Source organism: Salvelinus namaycush, chromosome 36, assembly GCF_016432855.1.
Source record: "Salvelinus namaycush isolate Seneca chromosome 36, SaNama_1.0, whole genome shotgun sequence".
In the NCBI taxonomy this organism is placed as follows: domain Eukaryota; kingdom Metazoa; phylum Chordata; class Actinopteri; order Salmoniformes; family Salmonidae; genus Salvelinus; species Salvelinus namaycush.
This window is the reverse complement of record NC_052342.1, coordinates 14,268,980-14,291,218: the sequence shown is the minus strand read 5'-3', so window position 1 is coordinate 14,291,218 and position 22,239 is coordinate 14,268,980. Positions and strand designations below refer to the sequence as shown.

At 44.4% G+C, this 22,239-nt stretch overlaps 1 protein-coding gene and 1 pseudogene across 1 annotated transcript in view; both read left to right on the top strand.

Moving 5' to 3' along the window:
• LOC120030572 (kin of IRRE-like protein 1) overlaps window positions 1-11,312 on the top strand; it is a 35,786-nt gene extending 24,474 nt beyond the window's left edge. The window contains exons 3-16 of the mRNA XM_038975989.1: window positions 1,222-1,371; window positions 1,562-1,719; window positions 2,036-2,186; window positions 2,474-2,579; window positions 3,111-3,259; window positions 3,527-3,654; window positions 4,338-4,464; window positions 4,689-4,789; window positions 6,070-6,286; window positions 7,161-7,268; window positions 7,982-8,109; window positions 8,529-8,606; window positions 8,718-9,237; window positions 9,277-11,312. Of these exons, the coding sequence (XP_038831917.1) occupies window positions 1,222-1,371; window positions 1,562-1,719; window positions 2,036-2,186; window positions 2,474-2,579; window positions 3,111-3,259; window positions 3,527-3,654; window positions 4,338-4,464; window positions 4,689-4,789; window positions 6,070-6,286; window positions 7,161-7,268; window positions 7,982-8,109; window positions 8,529-8,606; window positions 8,718-9,237; window positions 9,277-9,383 (2,228 nt within the window). The 3' untranslated portion in view covers window positions 9,384-11,312. The remainder of the gene's footprint in view (window positions 1-1,221; window positions 1,372-1,561; window positions 1,720-2,035; window positions 2,187-2,473; window positions 2,580-3,110; window positions 3,260-3,526; window positions 3,655-4,337; window positions 4,465-4,688; window positions 4,790-6,069; window positions 6,287-7,160; window positions 7,269-7,981; window positions 8,110-8,528; window positions 8,607-8,717; window positions 9,238-9,276) is intronic.
• Window positions 11,313-12,701: 1,389 nt separating this feature from the next.
• On the top strand, window positions 12,702-21,938 carry LOC120030243 (annotated as a pseudogene).
• Window positions 21,939-22,239: the final 301 nt, after the last annotated feature.

The window sequence follows — 22,239 nt, the reverse complement described above, 5'->3', positions numbered from 1 at the left end:
CTCTCCCTGCCTCTCTCCCTCGCTTCCTCGCTCTCTCTCACCCTGCCTCTCTCCCTTGCTCCTTCGCTCTCTCTCTCCCTGCCTCTCTCCCTCGCTCCTTCGCTCTCTCTCTCCCTGCCTCTCTCCCTCGCTCCCTCGCTCTCTCTCTCCCTGCCTCTCTCCCTCTCTCCCTCGCTCCCTCGCTCTCTCTCACCCTGCCTCTCTCCCTCGCTCCTTCTCTCTCTCTCTCTCCCTGCCTCTCTCCCTCGCTCCTTCGCTCTCTCTCTCCCTGCCTCTCTCCCTCGCTCCCTCGCTCTCTTTCTCCCTGCCTCTCTCCCTCTCTCCCTCGCTCCCTCGCTCTCTCTCACCCTGCCTCTCTCCCTCGCTCCTTCGCTCTCTCTCTCCCTGCCTCTCTCCGTCGCTCCTTCGCTCTCTCTCACCCTGCCTCTCTCCCTCGCTCCTTCGCTCTCTCTCTCCCTGCCTCTCTCCCTCGCTCCCTCGCTCTCTTTCTCCCTGCCTCTCTCCCTCTCTCCCTCGCTCCCTCGCTCTCTCTCACCCTGCCTCTCTCCCTCGCTCCTTCGCTCTCTCTCTCCCTGCCTCTCTCCGTCGCTCCTTCGCTCTCTCTCTCCCTGCCTCTCTCCCTCGCTGCCTTGATCTCTTTCCCTCTCCCTTTCATAAGCTTTCGCTATCTCGACATTTCACATGCAATCACATGCATAGGCAACATACAGACACACATGATATGTCAGGTACAAGGACACACAAGGTTAAGGGAGGGTAAGCTCATTTGACGCATATGGATATACATACAGTACATTCTACTTTGACAGAATGATTCAGATGGAATATATTTGTGAAGAGAAAGGACATGAAATCTTCACCAGCATTTCTGTCCGTTTGGAGTCCTCTAAAACGTTGTTGTCATAATGCATGCATATTTTTCTCTTGCTGGTGAAAGAGAGCACGGCTGCCACCTGCTGGTAAGAATGTATAGCACCACATGAGCTGTGTGAGCGCTAGAAGAGAGAGCGAGAGAAGGGGGAGGGAGGGGGCGAGAGAGAGAGAGCGCATACATACGAATATGTGCATGGTTGTGTGCATTTGCATAAATAATTATGCACAGGTGTTCTTTGTTTATCATTACCTTCAATATATTCCAAATGAGCCTACCCTGCTCATTTATCGTTTAACCAGCCTCCACTGACTGTCCCTATGTCTGACTCTCTCTCCCTTCCCCTCCAGCCTGGCCGAGGTACCGTGTGTTGCGGGTGCAGGAGCTGGGCCAGTATAACCTGGAGATCATCTCAGCTGAGCTGTCTGATGACTCCCTGTACGAGTGTCAGGCCCCTGATGCTGCACTACGTTCTAGAAGAGCCAAACTCACGGTCCTCAGTAAGATACAGCAACTGTGTGTGTGTGTGTGTGTGTGTGTGTGTGTGTGTGTGTGTGTGTGTGTGTGTGTGTGTGTGTGTGTGTGTGTGTGTGTGTGTGTGTGTGTGTGTGGTTGTGCGTGTGGTTGTGCGTGTGTATGCATGTGTATTCCAGTACATGTATGTGTATAACACCCCTGTCCTATCTCCAGTCCCCCCAGATGACCCAGTGATAGACGGGGCCCCTGAGGTGCTGCTGAATGCAGGGGACCACTATAACCTGAGCTGTGTGTCCCGCGGGGCCAAGCCCCCTGCCATGATAGAGTGGCAGAAAGATGGGATCCCTGTAGATGGAGCAGTCAGCACCACCGTGAGTCAATGAAACAAGTGTGTACACATACAAACACATAGTATTATAACACACACATGCACACACACACACACACACACACACACACACACACACACACACACACACACACATATCACATGCACGCATACACGCACACACACACACACACACTCAAATCCATACACACAGTCACTGACTTTGATCGTGTTACTCCTACCTTTTCTCATCGTTGTATTGGCTGTCGTCTCTTGAGTCTATCGTTACCCCTCTCTTGACCATTTCTGTCCCTCCCATCCTCGTTCCTTCTTTCCCTCCCTCCATCTCTCTCCATCAGGAGGTGCTCCCGGACAGGAAGAGGGTGACGACCCACAGCTTCCTGCCCGTCCACCCAGTGGACACAGACACAGGGAGGAACTACAGCTGTGTGGCCAGTAACCTGGCTATCCCCGCCGGGAAACGCACCACCGTCACCCTCAACGTGCACCGTAAGTCACCCTCAACATGCACCGTAAGTCACCCTCAACGGACATCGTTAAAGACTCGTTCATAACCGTCCCCCTAGCTTGACATAGTGTTCACGACAGACTGTGATGACTGAATATCTGATCTTATTCACAGACAACAGCTCCTAATGAAAACCAGTACATCACTTAGATCACGGGACCGGGATCCTTGAGGGGGTTCTCTCTCTGCCCCGTCCTCCCTCCTTCTCTCTGTTATTTGCTTTTGTTGTCGGTGTGCCTCAGTAACCCTTTGTGGCCTCTCTTTCCAGACCCCCCCACGGTGACACTGTCCATCGAGCCTCGCTCCGTCCTAGAAGGGGACAGAGTTACCTTCACCTGCGCCGCCTCCGCCAACCCTCCTATCATGGGATACATGTATGTCCTCTATCTACCTACAAGTATCTGTTCACCTTTCTGTCTGTCTCCAGTATATGTCCACCTGTCTCTCTCTCTAGCTGTGCATTAGTCTGGCTGGATAGTTGTGTTTATCTACAGTACCAGTCCAAAGTTTGGACACACCTACTCATTCAAGACTTTTTTCTTTATTTTTACTATAAGCATTCCTCATGAAGCTGGTTGAGAGAATGCCAAGAGTGTGCAAAGTTCTCATCAAGGCAAAGGGTGGCTACTTCAAAGAATCTCAAATATAAAATATATTTTGATTTCTTTGAACACTTTTTTGGTTACTACATGGTTCCAAATGTGTTATTTCATAGTTTTGATGTCTTCACTATTATTCTACAATGTAGAACATAGTAAAAAATAAAGAAAAACCCTTGAATGAGTAGGTTTGTCCAAACTTTTGACTGGTACATGTGTTAGTCGTGGTGACCAAGTGTTTGGCCAATGTGGGAACCAAACCTGGCAGTATATGTTTATTCATACAACATGTGTGTTCTTTCTCAGGTGGGCTAAAGGTGGAGTGATCCTGCAGGGGGCCAGAGAGAGTGTGTTCACCACCAAAGCTGACCATTCCTTCTTCACTGAGCCAGTGTCCTGCTCAGTGTTCAACGCCGTGGGCAAAACCAACGTCAGCATCCTGGTCGATGTACACTGTGAGTCTAACTAGACCTCCATGGCTGGCAAAGAGCATCTGTCTGTCTGTCTGTCTGTCTGTCTGTCTGTCTGCCTGTCTGTCTGTCTGTCTGTCTGTCTGTCTGTCTGTCTGTCTGTCTGTCTGTCTGTCTGTCATTTCTCTTTACCTGGTCATTTGACCAGGTATTGTATTTGACTTTGTTATCAGTAGCTGACCTGGTTAAATAGAAGTCCCCTCTCTCTCTCGCTCTCTCTCTCTCTCTCTCTCCCTCCCCCTCTCTCCCCAGTTGGTCCTATTCTGGTAGTGGAGCCCAGGCCAGTGACAGTGGACATAGACTCTGATGTCACTCTGAACTGCAAATGGGCCGGCAACCCTCCTCTAACACTTACATGGACCAAGAAGGGCTCCAATATGGTGAGAACCAGTTCTCTCTTCCTTCTGTCGCTCTCTTTATCTTTATAGACTCCCTTTCTTTTATATCCTCTGTCTCTCTCCGTCTCTCTATTCTCTTTCGCCCCAATGCTCTGTCCATCTCTTTCTCCTGGCTTCTTCCTGATGCTCCCTCTCCTCCTTTTGTCTCTCTCCCACTCCTTCATCTCTACTTTATTCTCTTTTGCATTCCTTCTCTGTCCATCTCTCTCTTTCTCTCTCGTTGTGTAGGTCCTCAGTAACAACAACCATCTCGTCCCCCCTTTCTTGTCTATCCCTTGTCTGTCTCCTTTCTTCTTATCTCTCATTTCTTTCTTTCTCAAGTCTTTCTCTTTTAATATCTAAAAAAGTAGAATGGCGTCCGGCCACATCATCGCACTCCCCCTTTCTTCTGTCCACGTCGTTCTCTCTGTTTGTTCCTGACTCTCTGTTTGTTCCTGACTCTCTGTTTGTTCCTCTCTCTCTGTTTGTTCCTCTCTCTCTGTTTGTTCCTGACTCTGTTTATTCCTGACTCTGTTTGTTCCTGACTCTGTTTGTTCCTGACTCTCTGTTTGTTCCTCTCTCTCTGTTTGTTCCTGACTCTGTTTGTTCCTGACTCTGTTTGTTCCTGACTCTCTGTTTGTTCCTGACTCTCTGTTTGTTCCTCTCTCTCTCCATCCCTTGTGTAGGTCCTTAGTAATAACAACCAGCTGTTCCTGAAGTCAGTGAGCCAGGCGGACGCTGGGCAGTACGTGTGTAAGGCCATTGTCCCCAGGATCGGAGTGGGAGAGACAGAGGTCACGCTCACTGTCAACGGTAAGGAACACCACACATCACACAAGAATAGATAAGCTTGAGTTTATAGTTCAAAGGTGTGTGATGATGGGATGTAGGCTTTAATACTGCTATGAAGACCAGAGTGTGCAACTTTTATTTCAAACTATTCATTGGTGTAGTATTTATTCTTGTTTATACATGGAGCGGAATGTACCACCCCTCACTCGTTCTCACGCTCACTCTCTTTATCTCTTCCTATCCAGGTCCCCCCATCATCTCCAGTGAGCCCGCCCAGTATGCGGTGAGGGGGGAGAGAGGAGAGGTCAAATGCTACATCGCCAGCACTCCTCCACCGGACAAGATTGTAAGTTGACAGTCGATAGTGTACAAACTCTACTGCAGGCTTTTACATGACCACCTATACTTTATCGCCATGAGATTACCACCTATACATTATCGTCGTGGGATTACCACCTGTACATTATGGTTGTGAGATTACCACCTATACCTTATCGTCATGAGATTACCACCTATACCTTATCGTCATGAGACTGACATGGTTGACACTCTAGCAGCGGTTCCCAAACTCTTTCTGTTTTATGGCAGCCGCCAATTCTTTTTTGAATTGTCCTGAGACCCACCAAGTAAACTAGATTTCTAGTCGAGGGACACTTCTAGTGCAGCCGGTCAGTGTCTGAAAGCAGCTGATATCTCCTCTCCTCCACTCGTCTCTCTGGTCCGGATGCTCTCAGGCATGGCTGCATCTGAAATGGCACCCTTCTCCCTCATAGTGCACCCTATGTGCCCTGGTCAAAAGTAGTGCACTGTACAGGGAATAAGGTGCTATTTGTGACACAGTCAGTGTGTAGTTGGTCTCTCCTCTCTAAGCCTTGTGAGTTTGATTCTCTCTGATGCACCAGCTTACTGTACGTCCTTAATGCAGGGACAGAAAAGCAGTTATAAAATATGAAGGACTGGAACAGTTGTCCCGGTAAATGCCTCCGCCAGAGTTTCTCGTTTTTCAGAATAAATGGTAGATTACAGGAACATGTGGCCTCATGCATTTTTAAATACTCTTTCATACTTCAGTGTGAATAATAGCTTTTAGTGGGTTAGAAGTTGCGGAAGTGTGTAAGATTCTCACCAGCTCTAAAACCACTACGTGTTACTCTATAGTCCAAGGATAGAGAGATAGAGAGGCTTGGAACAGTCGCTGTTGGTAGTGTGGGAATCTCATTCTGTGTGCGTTGTAAGTGTGTGTGAATGTGTTTTTAATGGTTGCATGTGCTTGCTTGTTTACTTCAGTGGGGATGTGTCTGTGTGTACGTCTTTGTATGCCCAGTTGTGTGTACTGTTGCCTGCATGTGTAAAATATGTGTGTATATGCCTAATGCATATGTATGTGTGTGTCAGTACACATATTTCAATGGAGTCCATATGGGTGTGTTAACTTGCGCCTGTCTGCCTGCCTGCCTGCCTGTCTGTCTGTCTGTCTGTCTGTCTGTCTGTCTGTCTGTCTGTCTGTCTGTCTGTCTGTCTGTCTGTCTGTCCGTCCGTCCGTCCGTCCGTCCGTCCGTCCGTCCGTCCGTCCGTCCGTCCGTCCGTCCGTCTGTCTGCCTGCCTGCCTGCCTGTCTGTGTTTCAGGTGTGGGCGTGGAAAGAGAACGTATGGGAGAAGGAGAAGGGGACTCTGTTGGAGAGGTACACGGTGGAGCAGAGTAAACCTCTGTTTGAGGGAGGGGCTGTCCTCTCCACCCTCACCATCAACAACGTCATGGAGGCTGACTTCCTGTCCACCTACAACTGTACCGCCTGGAACGCCTTCGGACCCGGGACCATGATCATCACCCTGGAGGAGACTGGTATGACCAGAGACAAACAACAACAAAAACAGCAACAACAACAACAACAACAACAATAACCACCATTATATTCACCACCATTATATACACCACCATTATATTCACCACCATTATATTCACCACCATTATATTCACCACCATTATATACACCACCATTATATACACCACCATTATATTCACCACCACCATTATATTCACCACCACCATTATATTCACCACCATTATATTCACCACCATTATATTCACCACCATTATATTCACCACCATTATATACACCACCATTATATTCACCACCATTATATACACCACCATTATATTCACCACCATTATATACACCACCATTATATTCACCACCATTATATACACCACCATTATATTCACCACCATTATATACACCACCATTATATTCACCACCATTATATACACCACCATTATATTCACCACCATTATATTCACCACCATTATATTCACCACCATTATATACACCACCATTATATTCACCACCATTATATTCACCACCATTATATTCACCACCATTATATACACCACCATTATATACACCACCATTATATTCACCACCATTATATTCATTATCCTAACTTGATACAACAATAACCACAATGTATATTCATACCTGCTCTATGACAATGTTTTAGCTGAATCTGCATGTTGTATTGTGTTGAATAGTGTTTCTCTCTCTCTCCCTTCCTCTATCTCGCTCCCTCCTTCTCTCTCTCCGTTCCTCTATCTCTTCTCTCCCCATTCTCTCTGTCTCTTTCCGTCCCCCTTTCCTTCCTCCCTCCTCTCTACCCCCCCTCTCGATCTCCCCATTCTTCTCTCCCTTCATTCCTCTCTCCTCTCTTCCCTCTCTCAGAGGAGGTCCCAGTGGGTATAATAGCAGGAGGGACTGTTGGCTGCACCATCCTGCTGTTCCTGTGTTTACTAGTCCTGGTCCTCATCTTCTACCGGCAGCACAAAGGCAGTGAGTGACACCTGCATCTATTCCCCACAGACAAACCATCTATAAAGTATCAAACACACACCAATACATGTTTCAGATGCCCATGCCCTAAAAACACCATACACCTGATTGTCTTCAGGTATCTACCCTGTACCCCCACACATTATCTCAGTACCGGTACCCCCTGTATATAGTCTTGTTATTTAGATCTGTCACTTTCTCTTCTTTTTCTCTTTTTCTTCTACTTTGGTCCCCCTCTTATGTTGGATTCCTCCCCACCTTTGTTGTTTTTTCGTTGTTTGATGGTTTAGTTTCTGCCCTCCTCTCTCCCTCCTCTCCCTCCTCTCAGCCCTTTAAATTGTCGTCAGATATCTAACCTGTACCCTCGTTATTGTTATTTTATTGTGTTACTATTTATTATATTTTTTTACTTTAGTTTATTTAGTTAATATTTTCTGAACTCTATTTCTTGAACTGCATTGTTGGTTAAGGCCTTGTAAGTAAGCATTTCACAGTAAGATCTACACAGTAAGATTTCACAGTAAGATCTAAGATCTGTTGTATTAGGCATGTGTCAAATACAATTTTATTATTTTTGATTTGATATCAATATATGAACCCATTATTCGCATAATCCACATGCACGTATACATATGGTATCTATCTAAATCAATATACCCTGACATATCCAGCAGTATTCAATTGTGTGCTGTGCTGTTGTGCCGTGCTTCCAGGTCGTCGCGGGGTCACGCTGGGTAAGCCAGACATCAAGGTAGAGACAATAAACAAGGAGACCCACAGTCTGGAGGAGGACTCCGGCAGCGTTTCCACGGCATCACGCATGGTCAAGGCCATGTACTCGGTGAGTTGCCATGACAACGGGACAGCAGGTTGCCTTGAACTTTCCTGCCTTTGGTTTATGTTACCCAAGTTTCCCCTCAGGGGATCAATAAAGTTTATTCAATCATTCCAACGATGCCTGAACTCTGAAGCTCTCACATTACACAACCAACCTCTTAGGAGAAATGCTAAAATTATTTTTACCTCTCAATTGTATCAACTTTTGCTGTTCTATCTTTTCAATCACAATACTCACATTTTTAACACTTATGATGACCCTTTTTCAACCTTAATTTAGATCTGTCACTTTCTCTTCTTTTTCTCTTTTTCTTCTACTTTGGTTCCCCTCTTATGTTGGATTCCTCCCCACCTTTGTTGTTTTTTCGTTGTTTGATGGTTTAGTTTCTGCCCTCTTCTGTGCCCTTCTCTCCCTCATCTCAGCCCTTTAAAGACGATATAGAACTGAAACAGGACCTACGCAGCGACACTCTAGACACACGCCAGGAGTACGACCTTAAGGTGATATCATCACACACAAACACACACACACGCACGTACACACCCACGCACACATTCACACGGACACCCACACACACCTTATCTACAATATGTCTTCTTCTCTCTCTCCAGGATCCCACCAATGGCTACTATAACGTGCGAGCCTCCACCCACGACGAGGGCCGTCCCGCCTCCCGCTCCATGCACTACTCCGACTACCGGCCCTCCAACACCCCAGGGGGCGCTGCCTCCGTCAGCAGCAGTGCTGGAGGATCAGGGGCCACGGCCAGCGGAGGAGGCCCTCCAGGCCCAGGGCCTCTCAACACCCCTGGCCGCCCCAGCTGCTACGACCCCCGTCCCCCCTCCAGACTGTCCCATAACAGCTATGCTCAGTTTAACACATTCACCCGGGCTGGACAGAGCCAGCCGCCCCCTCCCAACCCCCCGCCGCAGACCAGCGACTTCCCTGGGGACTGCAGCCTGTTGGACTCCTCTCAACTGGCCTACGACAACTACGGCTATCCCTCTCACCCCTATACCCCCTACCGCATGGGCTTCGCCCCGCCCACTCTGGCTCCCTTGGAAGCCGGTCCGTCCTATGAGATGTACGGGGTTGGGCCGGGGGTGGGCCCTGTGCCAGGGGTGGGGCCTGGTGTGGGGGTGGGGCCTGGGGCAACTCCGTCAGGGTCAGAGACTGGACTGGGGAAGTATGGAAGCTCGACCCGCTTCTCCTATACCTCGCAGCATTCTGACTACGGCCACAGAGGGCACACACAGAGGATGCAGACACATGTGTGAGATACAGTACATTCTCACGTAGAGGGTGAGGGCGCATTCTCATACACACTGTCACTCAGTCGCACACACACATTCGCATTCTCAAACATACACACACAAACACACTTGAGTGTACACAGACACACACACTGAGACACACATGCAGGCACACACACAGACACACACACACACACACACAGGAGTTAGGATTTGCCCACGAGACAGGGACGGTATGAGAAAGAGAGATAGTCTAGATCAGTGGAAAATAGAGAGTATCCCAATGAGACAGAGGGGAATTCCTTGTAATCAGAATTCCAACACTCCCAGTGTTCAATTCTTCGCTCTGAAAGAGCAGAAAGCGAAAGTCACAATCAAGACCAGAGAAAATAGGACTAGAGAGAACAAGAGATCTTTAGATCTTAATTGTCAAAATAAATAGCCGAAGTGCTATGAATTTAGACTGTAATGAGTGACGAGAGGGAGGGTGGGGGCGTTACAGGCAATTTATTCCATATACGATTGCCAAATATTAAAGTAAGGCATATCATGGAGAAATTGACCATCAAATATGGTACTCGTTCGTTGGGCGGGAGAAACCTCAACCAGTGAGGAGTAATGACTGTCCGCCATTTTGTTTTAGCTGGTGTTTGTTTCATACAGTGATCTTAGAGCACATATATATCCCAGAATGCTTTACTTCATTCGCGCCATTGGTGCTGGTTAGTGGGGCCATGGTACATTTTGCACTGCATTACAAACAGTATTCATTGCTTAGACATCCGTTATCTATATCTATAGCTGTATTATATATATGTCTGTTTTTATTTGCACACCAACAAACTAGAGCTTTGTATTCTATTTTTTAACATTTTACTGAATTATTTTTGTCATATTTCTGTGAAGGAAGTGTCTGTGGACCAAAATGTTGAAACTTGAGAGGGTTTAGTATTTGTTGGGGTGATATTCACCCCAACAAACAAAGAGAAACATGAAGAAGTATTTGTGGACCTGTTTCTGTCAGTCATGATGACTGGCAGAATTCAGGAAGGGGGGGTGTATACAGGAACCTTTTTACCAAGTGTCCATGTTGCTCTTTATTTTGATGTAAATCTTGGGTTACAAGCATTTATGCAGTAGATAGCATGCAGGAGGTCCTTATATTGGCAGGTGTTGTGTGTTGCTAGGCCTACCAAGGGTTTAGGTATTGAGGCAGTTCCGGGCATATGGAACTACAAGCCTGGTAGCCTGTGATTCAAACTGAAATCGCTTTGTTACACCATTTATATGAATATACTACATAATTGATATGATGAAACATAGCAAATTCAGCTTGGATCCAGACTATAAGCCTTAGCCTGGTGCCCCCTGCTGAAATAGAAAGAGGTGATGTGGTAGCCTGGTCCCAGGTCTGTTTGTGCTGTCTTGCCTACTCCTATGGCCATTGTCACACTTGCGAACAAACAGACCTGGGACCATGGCTAGTGAGATGGTGTGTACGGAGGTTTAGAACAGAGTGGCCTTCGGGAACATGTGGTAAACGCTTTCATTACTCATACACAATCAGCCATGATGACGAGGCCTGAGGAGAATGTGTATGGAAAGGTGCAATGAAGGTTTTTCTACAGTATTGACATATAGTGGTGTGTGATTGTGTGAATGTGTATGGGTAAAAGAAAGAATGAGCAAAAGGGAGAGAGAGTGAGAGAGTGTGTGTGTGTGTGTGTGTGTGTGTGTGCGTGCGTGCGTGTGTGCGTGCGTGAGTGTGTGTGTGTGCACATCTATTTGTACAGTTTTTGTATAGATGTGTGAATGGCTGTGTGTGTATGTAACACATATACATACCGTACTCTACCTGCGTGTGTGCGTGAATATTGTATGCGTGTGTGTATGTCTGTATGTGTTTATGTGTGTGAGTGTTTCAGTAATACAGCGTTTCCCAAACTCGTTCCTGGGGCCCCCCCCTGGGTGGATGTTTTGGTTTTTGCCCTAGTACTACACAACTGATTCAAATAACCAACTCATCATCAAGCTTTGATTATTTGAATCAGCTGTGTAGCGTTAGGTGCAAAAACCAAAACGTGCCCCCTTTGGGGTCCCCAGGACCGAGTTTGGGAAACGCTGCATTAATATGTCCATATCATTTCTCTTTGCAATCCTGTTCCAATACTTGTATACCTCTGGTAGGACTGTATCCTGTATTATTGTGTCTTTGAATTTAGAAATACAATGTTTATCTTATTGTACTGTTCAACGTAGCAGAGAAAAACTGTTCAAAAGATGTACAACAAAAATCACATTTTCATTTTTTAAGTTCATTATCTCCAATATTTTTTAAAAATGGTATGTAATTATTTTTCCACAGTATTACAGAAATAAAAAGCACTGTTTTTTATAAAATAAACCATATTGTGTGATGCTTTCAGGGGAATGGGATAACTTCCAATTCAGAGAATACAGTTTATTTTGTTTTCCCCTACAATCAACATATATTATTACCTACAACACAATGTAATATAAAAAACAAAATAAATGGAAACTTCTTTAATTAGAGCGAAATTTGAACAATGTCTGAAAATGCTATTAATCACAGCAAATCAATACAAGTAACTTTATTAATGATTTTAAATCATTTGACAGCCTTTATCGGTACACATTAATTGTACTAATAATTATATTATATAAATGTCAAAAAGCACAACAACACTGTGCTATATACTTCTACTGGGCAACAGTCACTTGACTATTTCCACTACCACTGTATTCACTATTTCTACTGTTACTATTCCACTAAAGGCTTCTATCCTACTACTACAGTTATACTTCTACAATACAATAGCGTCAAATTTTCAACACTAACCATTTAAACTACTTCCACTATAATAAAAAAACTTATGGTGTATTGTCACACAATTTTTCTAGCGCCAACTCAACTTCCATTATATTTCAGTACGATAGGTGGCAGTAACATAACTCTGTCATCTTTGCTTCCTAAACCAAAAAAATAAGAAAATCATTGTTGCCGACTGCACAGCCAGAGATACTTTTGAGGAGATAGGAAACTTTCTAGGAATTTAACTATGGTGATTAATGGCACTGCCAAAGTGGAGAGGAAATCCAAGAAAATAGCTATTATTGTGGATGCGGCGGAATGGTTCCTGGGACTGAAAGACTTCTTGGCGGAGGAGTTGCATGGACTATTGTCACAAGCAGTACCTCCCTCTCAGGTCATAGAGCTTGAGAAGGGAGATTTGAAGGAAGGAAGAAGTGTACGTGTTTTGGTTTTGTCAATGTGGTTTTTATTGTTTTATTTTTGGTGGATTAAGTTTTTCCTATCAAGTATGGGTTTTATTTGTACCTTGTTTTTGTTTTTTTACCCTGTCCAATTGGTGGCGGTAATCACCTTTTGGGGATGTAGTCGGCTATACATTCCACAGAAGAAGACAGCCAAGATGGTGGGGACAGTATTGAGGTCGCTTAGCAAACTTGGACGTCATTCAACAAAATGTATTTTAAATAGTAATATGGTCAGCACTGGTTGCACTATCCTGCAAAATAGGTGAGAAGTTAAAATTTTGATAAATGCAATAATAATTTCACTTGTTATTAATGATATCCAAATAAGTCATTCGGGGATACAAAAAAAATATACTGTCACATAACCGCTAACGTTACTGTAGCTAACGTTAGTATTAGCAAGCTAGAAAATTAGTCCATAGGGCTTACCTGCTCACCATATAACAGCGTTTTGGTTTTTTGTTCAGACTTAACAGCCCACCCTACAAGGGGGGGGGGGGGGGGACATGCATTTGTGCCTTGACAATTAGGCTATGGACCCTACCTACCTCTGCTGTGTGAAATGTGATTAGTGACCCGTGTTAGTAAAACGTTTACTGTTGACAGGAGAACAAGAGGAGACAATAGGACGAGGTGGATAATTTTATAATAAGGCCGTTTAATCACATGTAAAGATATCTTAGTAAAATCTTGCAGCAAGGCTCTTTCTGTCTGACTCCTATTGAATCGTCCGGGAAAGAGATAGTTTCAAGAACCGTACAGTATTATATAGACAACAAGCAAAGTAGGTAGATCTGCGAGTCTGGCCTTCCGATTGGTCGATCTGGGTCTTGGGTAGTCCTGAACAGGCCTGGTGTCCACGTTCCATTGGTTCCTGAGATAGTTCTTTGTCCTGAGCTCCAAGCATGAGTTGTGTGTGTCTGTGTGATTGTCATGGGGGAGGGGAGTTGTGGGTATCGTGTATATGTCTAATGAGTCCAGCATATGTCCAAGAAAAAGAGGGGGTGTGTATGTTGTGTCAACTATAGCTAATGTTGAGAAGTTGTTAAAACAAGTTACCAATATCTAATACAATTTCTTACACCCGTCTGTTTTGGCTGACCTAGAGCGTAATAATGCCCAACCCTGAGCTCTGTCGTCATTACGAGGTGTTTCCTTGGTACTTGTGGTTGCTCAAGACTGAGTTGCCTTACCTCAAGAGCCATTGTAGGTTAAACACTGGCTAAACAACATCCACACCCACACTGTGCCTTAGAAACAGTACTGATTCCCTATTGACACATCATGGTTGCTTGTTCTTTTCTTCTAGACAGAAACAACGGCAGCCAGATGTGGCGTGGACGGAGCGGTATGCCGGGGCGGTGATGTATCCCAGCTCCATCACTGAGAAATGGGTCCCCCCCACCATGGAATGGTACGCCCCTATGAATAGGCTAGTTATTTAGGTAGAGACCTCTATAAATATTGATATGTATGGTAGTTGTATTTTATTGCCTCCTATTTTATTGAACCAGATTTGCACTTAGTCAAAGTGGTTGTCAGTGGTTTCTAAACACAGCCTGTGACTTGATAACTTTATTATAGATTTAGTCATACGCTGTGACTTTATCATAGTCATTCTACATATAGCTTTATCTCAACTCGTATGCATGAATTCCAAACCAACTAGCCCCTCTGCAACCTATCAATCTGCAAATCCCTGATGGCCAAGAGCCGAAACGCATTGGTTTTACTTTTTAAAAGAAGCTTTCTTATCAACTTCAACTGTCCTCCAAGAGTTGCTGACTCTCCTCTCAACCACTCTTTCTCTCCACAGATAAAGATGCTCCTATGGAGAAGGAGGTGTCTAACCTGACCATTAACTTTGGGCCCCAGCACCACACTGCCCACGGCATGCTGCGTCTGGTGCTGAAGCTCAGCGGGGAGTCGGTGAAGAAGTGTGATTCCCATGTGGGTACAAGACCAACCTGCAGGTACGTAGTTGCTACCCTGTTATAGCACACCCAGAGACAGTAAGGTATGCGCAGCGGATATGAAAATTGGCTGAAAGTAACTTGCATCAGTGTCCTGGATTGTAATGTACATGATGCATGTTTAGACTCTTCTGTATCAGGCATGTTTTTATTGGATGAATTGCATTCACGTGTGTGTGTGTGTGTGTGTGTGTGTGCACTTTAGGCGCTGCCCTACTTTGACAGGCTGGACTACGTATCCATGATATGTAACGAGCAGGCCTACTCTCTGGCCGTGGAGAAGCTGCTCAACATCCAGGCCCCACCCCGTGCACAGTGGATCAGAGGTGAGACTAGGTGCTGCTAGATGACCATGCCAGAAAGGACAAACATACCAGTATCTCAGGTATTCATTAGTGCACACACCGTTGCAAAATGTTTTGCAACATAAAAAGGGTTTCCTATTTCAGACGGTTTGCTGCCATTTGGTTTCGAGTGAATGTCACTAATAATCAAGCCAAGTATATAAGCTTTTTGCCCTTAATTTAGGCTTAGAGATAAGGGTACATTTTGAATCAGGGATGAACATTTGTGGTTAGAGAAGTGCTGCACCTCCCTCCTTTACCAGCAGGACAGTAACAAGCGTGAGAAGCATAACCTTGTAAGATCCTCTGGACCCAAATTGCCATTTTATACAAGGTCACTAGGGGGCAGTAGTTCGCAGTCAACATGGATATTCAAGTTCAACAGTCAACATGGATATACAGAGGGAATGTGGCCTGTCATGGAATGCAATCTTCACACAGGCAGAAGAGGGGCAGCAGTAGTGAAGTAAGTATGCATTTTCAGTGTGTTTTTCTGTGTGGTAGTTCTTTTCTGACTCGCAGAGCTGACTCGCATCATGAGAGCTGACTCGCATCATGAACCACATCATGGCCATCACCACGCACGCCCTGGACATCGGAGCCATGACCCCTTTCTTCTGGATGTTTGAGGAGAGGGAAAAGGTGAGGGCACTGGGTAGACTAGAGTAGTGTATGACCTTTCTTTGAGGTGATAGGTCGCAGGTTGTCATTGTTAATAAGATTTTATTAATTGACTTGTGTAAATAAAGGTTTGCTGTAGAAGCCATTTTGAGCTCATTCACAGGTAGTGTTTTTTTTAGGGATGTTCTGTCTTGTCTCTATCCTTCTCCTAGATGCTTGAGTTCTATGAGCGTGTCTCAGGGGCCAGGATGCATGCAGCCTACGTCAGACCTGGAGGAGTACACCAGGTGAGGGCTCCCCTAGGTCCAAATCTAGGATCAGCATCCTCTTCCCCCAATCCTAACCTTAACTGTAACGCAAAACTGACCCAAGATCAATAGACGAGGTGGAGGAGATGTTGACCAACAACCGTATCTGGAAGAACCGAACTGTGGACATTGGGGTTGTGTCTGCTGAGGACGCACTCAACTATGGCTTTAGGTGAGGCAAATAAATGTGTATATATATATATATATATATATATATATATCACACTACCGTTCAAAAGTTTTGGGGGCACTTAGAAATGTCCTTGTTTTTTAAAGAAAAGCTCATTTTTTTGTCCATTAAAATAACATCAAATTGATCAGAAATACAGTGTAGACGTTATTAATGTTGTAAATGACTATTGTAGCTGGAAACGGCAGATTTTTTAAATGGAATATCTACATAGGTGTACAGAGGCCCGTTATCAGCAACCGGCACGTTGTTAGCTAATCCAAGTATATCATTTTAAAAGGCTTTAGCCTTTTAGCCTCCCGGCTGCGCCCACCAACATCCTAGTAAGGAAAAGGAGCAAAGAGAAATAATTCGGCAGACAGAGTGGGAGGGTGAAAACTGTTGTGCTGATTTTAAAGAAGCAATAGTTTGAGAAACAGACGCCTCATAAGTCCTCAACTGGCAGCTTCATTAAATAGTACCCGCAAAACACCAGTCTCAACGTCAACAGTGAAGAGGCGACTCCGGGATGCTGGCCTTCTAGGCAGAGTTGCAAAGAAAAAGCCATATCTCAGACATGACAATAAAAATAAAAGATCAAGATAGGCAAAAGAACACACACTGGACAGAGGAACTCTGCCTAGAAGGCCAGCATCCTGGAGTCGCCTCTTCACTGTTGACGTTGAGACTGGTGTTTTGCGGGTACTATTTAATGAAGCTGCCTTCTAGGCAGGGGCTAATGGAAATCAAGGACATTTCTAAGTGACCCCAAACTTTTGAACGGTAGTGTGTGTATGTATATATGCACTCTCTTACAGTTGAAAACCTAATGACATCTGTAACTAACTCTGCCAGTGGTGTGATACTGAGGGGTTCAGGCATCAAGTGGGACCTGAGGAAGCCTCAGCCCTATGACGAGGTGGAGTTTGACATCCCCATTGGCAGCAAGGGAGACTGCTGTGACAGGTGAGAAGAACTCCTATTATCCTCTCAGCCTCTTCTTTTAACCCTCTAAATTGACTGAAAACATTATCATTTACAGCAACGACCTGGGGAATAGTTACAGGGTAAAGGGATGAATGAGCCAATTGTAAGCTGGGGATGATTAGGTGACCGTGATGGTATGAACGCTAGATTGGAAATTTAGCCAGAACACCAGGGTTAACACCCCTACTCTTACAGTAAGTGCCATGGGATCTTTAGTGACCACAGAGAGTCAGGGCACCTGTTTAACATATCATCTGAAAGACGGCACCCTACACAGGGCAATGTCTCCAATCACTGCCCTGGGGCATTGGGATGTTTTTGTAGACCAGAAGAAAGAGTGCCTCCTACTGGCCCTCTAACACCACTTCCAGCAGCATCTGGACTCCCATCCAGAGACCAACTAGGACCAACCCTGCTTAGCTTCAGAAGCTAGCCAGCAGTAGATTGCAGGGTGGTATGCTGCTGGCTAAGTATTGCCTTTGCAGACATGAGTGTCTGGTTTCAAGTCATTTCTTTTTGTGCTGCCTGACCCAGACCACATACAGTACCAGTCCAAAGTTTGGACACACCTACTTATTCCAGGGTTTTTCTTTATTTTTTTACTATTTTCTACATTGTAGAATAATAGTGAAGATATCAAAACTATGAAATAACAACGTGGATTCATGTAGTAACCAAAAACGTGTTAAACAAATCAAAATATATTTTATATTTGAAATTGTTCAAAGTAGCCACCCTTTGCCTTGATGACAGCTTTACACACTCTTGGCAATCTCTCAACCAGCTTCATGAGGTAGGCACTGAATTGCATTTAAATTTACAGGTGTGCCTTGTTAATTTGTGGATTTTTTTCCTTAATGCGTTTGAGCCAATTAGTTGTGTTGTGACAAGGTAGAGGTGGTATACAGAAGATAGCCCAATTTGGTAAAATACCAAGTCCATATTATGGCACGAACAGCTCAAATAACCAAAGCGAAACGACAGTCCATCATTACTTTAAGACATGAAGGTCAGTCAATCTGGAAAATGTCAAGAACTTTAAACGTTTCTTCAAGTGCAGTCGCAAAAACCATCAAGCGCTATGATGAAACTGATTCTGAGGACCGCCACAGGAAATGAAGACCCAGAGATACCTCTGCTGCAGAGGATAATTTCATTAGAGTTAAACTGCACCTCAGATTGCATCCCAAATAAATGCTTCAGAGTTCAAGTAACAGACACATCTCAACATCAACTGTTCAGAGGAGATTGCGTGAATCAGGCCTTCATGGTCGAAATTGCTGTAAAGAAACCACTACTAAAGGACACCAATAAGAAGAAGAGAGTTGCTTGGGCCAAGAAACATGAGCAATGGGCAATCAGACCTGTGGAAATCTGTCCTTTGGTCTGATGAGTCCAAATTTGAGATTTTTGGTTACAACCGCCTTGTCTTTGTGAGACGCAGAGTAGGTGAACGGATGATCTCCGCATGTCTGGCTCCCACTGAAGCATGGAGGAGGAGATGTGATGGTGTGGGGGTGCTTTGCTGGTGACACTTTTTTTATATATATTTTTTAATTCAAGGCACACTTAATCAGCATGGCTACCACAGCATTCTGCAGCGATATGCCATCCCATCTTGTTTGCGCTTAGTTGGACTATGACCCAAAACACATCTCCAGGCTGTGTAAAAGCTATTTGACCAAGAAGGAGAGTGATGGAGTGCAGCATCAGATGACCTGGCCTCCACAATCACCCCACCTCAACCCAATTGAGATGGTTTGGGATGAGTTGGACTGCAGAGTGAAGGAAAAGCAGCCAACAAGTTCTCAGCATATGTGGGAACTCCTTCAAGACTGTTGGAATAGCATTCCAGGTGAAGCTGGTGGAGATGGTGCCATGAGTGTGCAAAGCTGTCAAGGCAAAAGTTGTCTACTTTGAAGAATCTAAAATATATTTTGATTTGTTTAACACATTTTTTGGTTACTACATGATTCCATATATGTTATTTCATAGTTTTTATGTCTTCACTATTATTCTACAATGTAGAAACTAGTAAAAATAAAGAAAAACCCTTGAATGAGTAGGTTTGTCCAAACTTTTGACTGGTACTGAATGTCACTGGAAGCAGTGGTTCACCAATCCCCCGTTCCTCCATCTACATATCTAACCGGTATCTGTCAATAAAATGTGATTTTATATATATCACATTTTATTGACAGAACTTTTTTTTTTTAATTACATCTCCTTCCTTTCCTCCTTGGTGTTGGTCAGGTACCTGTGCAGGTTGGAGGAGATGAGGTAGAGTCTCAGGATCATGATCAAGGGCCTCAACAAGATGCCAGCAGGAGAGATCAAAGTGGATGACGCCAAGGTGGCCCCGCCCAAGAGATCTGAGATGGTGAGACTCAATTAATGGCTGGAATTTTATTTGGAATGAAGATGCATTGGATTTAAAGCGCCTTTCGAAAAACCCAAGCAAACTGCAGCAAAAACGTTTTTATTTTAGGACATTTAGATCATCCTCAGACTATATCCGCTTTACTCTATAGTCAAACTCAATAAGTCCTGATTTCTATGTGCACGGTGGAGTGTTGCACATTGAGTCTATTATATAAGCATTAACATCAGTTGTAATGGTGGTTTAATTATGTTCCCATGTTCGATGTCCATGGAGTCTCTGATCCATCACTTTAAGCTGTACACAGAGGGTTACCAGGTGCCCCCCGGATCTACATATACAGCAGTAGAAGTACCCAAGTTAAGCCCACCCTTCCTCGGACAGACATGGATATAATGGATTTGAGACGCTCTCTGTATTTCACCTATCATCAAATACTGATAAGTGCAGTTTACATTTTCTAATAGTGAGATTCTCCTTCACCTGGTCCATTTTGTAGGTCATAGGATGCCTATAGATCAAACACAATATCATGTCCTTTATTGCAGATATTACATGTATTTGACAGCCAGGGACAATGTACCAGATCTAACCAGCCGGCTAATTCTAATCTGTAGTCCCTGTGTAGGTAGATGAAGACATTTAATGTAATGTGCTATAGGTGGGGCTGTTGTGTAATGCAATGTCCTGTCTCGTTCAGGGAGAGTTTGGTGTGTATCTGGTGTCTGACAGCTCCAGCAGGCCCTACCGCTGCAAAATCAAAGCTCCAGGATTCGCTCATCTGGTACGGGGAGTTTAAACTACGCATGCACACTCACACAGACAGACTTCACACCCCGCATTGTTCAATGTAGTTATTCATTATTCAATGTGTTAAACTACTTCCTCAAGGCTACTTATAGTTCATTCCCCTTAGAGTCGATGTCCCTGCCCCGCTAACATCGAATTAGCATAATTTAACAAATCTCTGTTAAATTCTGTCTAAAGTAGAGAAATCTGTTTTTGCATGGGTTGCGTCTTAATCCACTGTGTCGGCCTTCTGCAACTGCGGTGGAAAGTGGCAAAGCAACATCAAGGTTTGTCAGACCATGAGACATCCCGAAAATCGGTCTTATCACGAAATTGTCTGAACGGTTAGGCCTGGAAAACTATTATGACCCCTTTTTGGAAAGATGAGACTCACGAACACAATGGTGTTCTCAGTTTTGCTCTACGACCCCCCCACAAGCGTCTTGGGACTCGTCTGAAGTCGGTACAGATGATCTGCCAACTTCTGTCCTTTAAGTTTGGGCTACACACTAATTTGTGGAAAGTTGAGACTTTCCCCAACATGTACATGTCTGTTGTTTTGCTCTAGGACACCCACAGGCCTCACAAGAATTGTCTGAAGGTCCCCTAGTACCAGTTTTAAAAAATGGAGGCTGTTTAGTGCAAAAAAAAATAAGGGGTTAAACGTGTGTGTGTGTGTGTGTGTGTGTGTGTGTGTGTGTGTGTGTGTGTGTGTGTGTGTGTGTGTGTGTGTGTGTGTGTGTGTGTGTGTGTGTGTGTGTGTGTGTGTGTGTGTGTGTGTGTGTGTGTGTGTGTTCTTTCTTATACTTTATATATCTCTCAGATATAGGACAGACACTTCAAAACAAACTTCCTTTAGTCCCCCCCCCCGCCCCCCAAAAATAAAATCTATCTGTTGTTCCATGTAGTGAATTTGTTATTCTATGCGTTTATATGGGCTAAAGGCAGTACGGCCAAATCCATATTTTTCATCTAATATTTTTTCCATATAGCTTAGTAGAACCCCTCCCCTCGCTTAGACCGTAATGGGTTGATAGTTGGTTAATAGTTTTGTGATGTCTTCCCCAGGCTGCCCTGGATATGATGGCTAAAGACACATGCTGGCTGATGTGGTGGCCATTATTGGTAAGACATGTTTCTACTTGGTCGTGTTCAGTAGAGCACACTGCAGCAAGACGTGTTGCAATGGAAAACAAAAATCTGTTATATAGGACAAGTTCATGTAGTAACCCTCTGTTTCCCCAAAGTATCCTTGCTGAACATGACTCTTACATTATCAGTGAAACCATTGATTATCAGTTTACTTATAACTCATACAGCAATTCTATTTGTGTTACTTCCTGTTCAAATATTTATGGTTAATGTACAGTTGAGGTTTAACAAATGATTTTATCGTTTTTCCTCTTGTGACAGGAACCCAGGACATTGTGTTTGGAGAAGTTGACCGTTAAGTTCAAACAAAAGACTCTTGTGTTGATAACAATGGTTCCACTCTGAAGAGGGATTTCTCCCCTCTCGGTCTTCACAATCTGTCTGTCTCAGATGAAGGCTCTGTCCGTAGCCTCACATAGTGTATTATTTATATGATCTGCAGTGACAAACTCGTAATCATCATTGTGTGATAAACCTAATAACTATTTTTACTGATCTGTCAAATGGTGTAATTTTCTCATGGTTAGTCTCTTGAAATATACTGTAAAGCACTTAAGAATTTTTGGACGTGTGATATTTTCTTCCGAAATGCCCCGTTCCACAAAACTAAATGGACTGAGCTCGACCACAACTTCCCCCCCCCCCTGCTTTACCCTGGCTTTTTTTGCAACACTACGTCATCACCTCAAACCACTAACTCTTCAGCCCTGCTCAACCTACATGCTTTTTACTAACTGAGCAGTCAGACGTCCAGTAAAAAAGCATCTTGCTGCCTACTGTTGCTGTGTCCTTTTGTATACCTGTTGCTGTGATGGGAGGCAGATTCCCAGTTCTTTCAGCTCTTCCTCTGTGGATGAGCT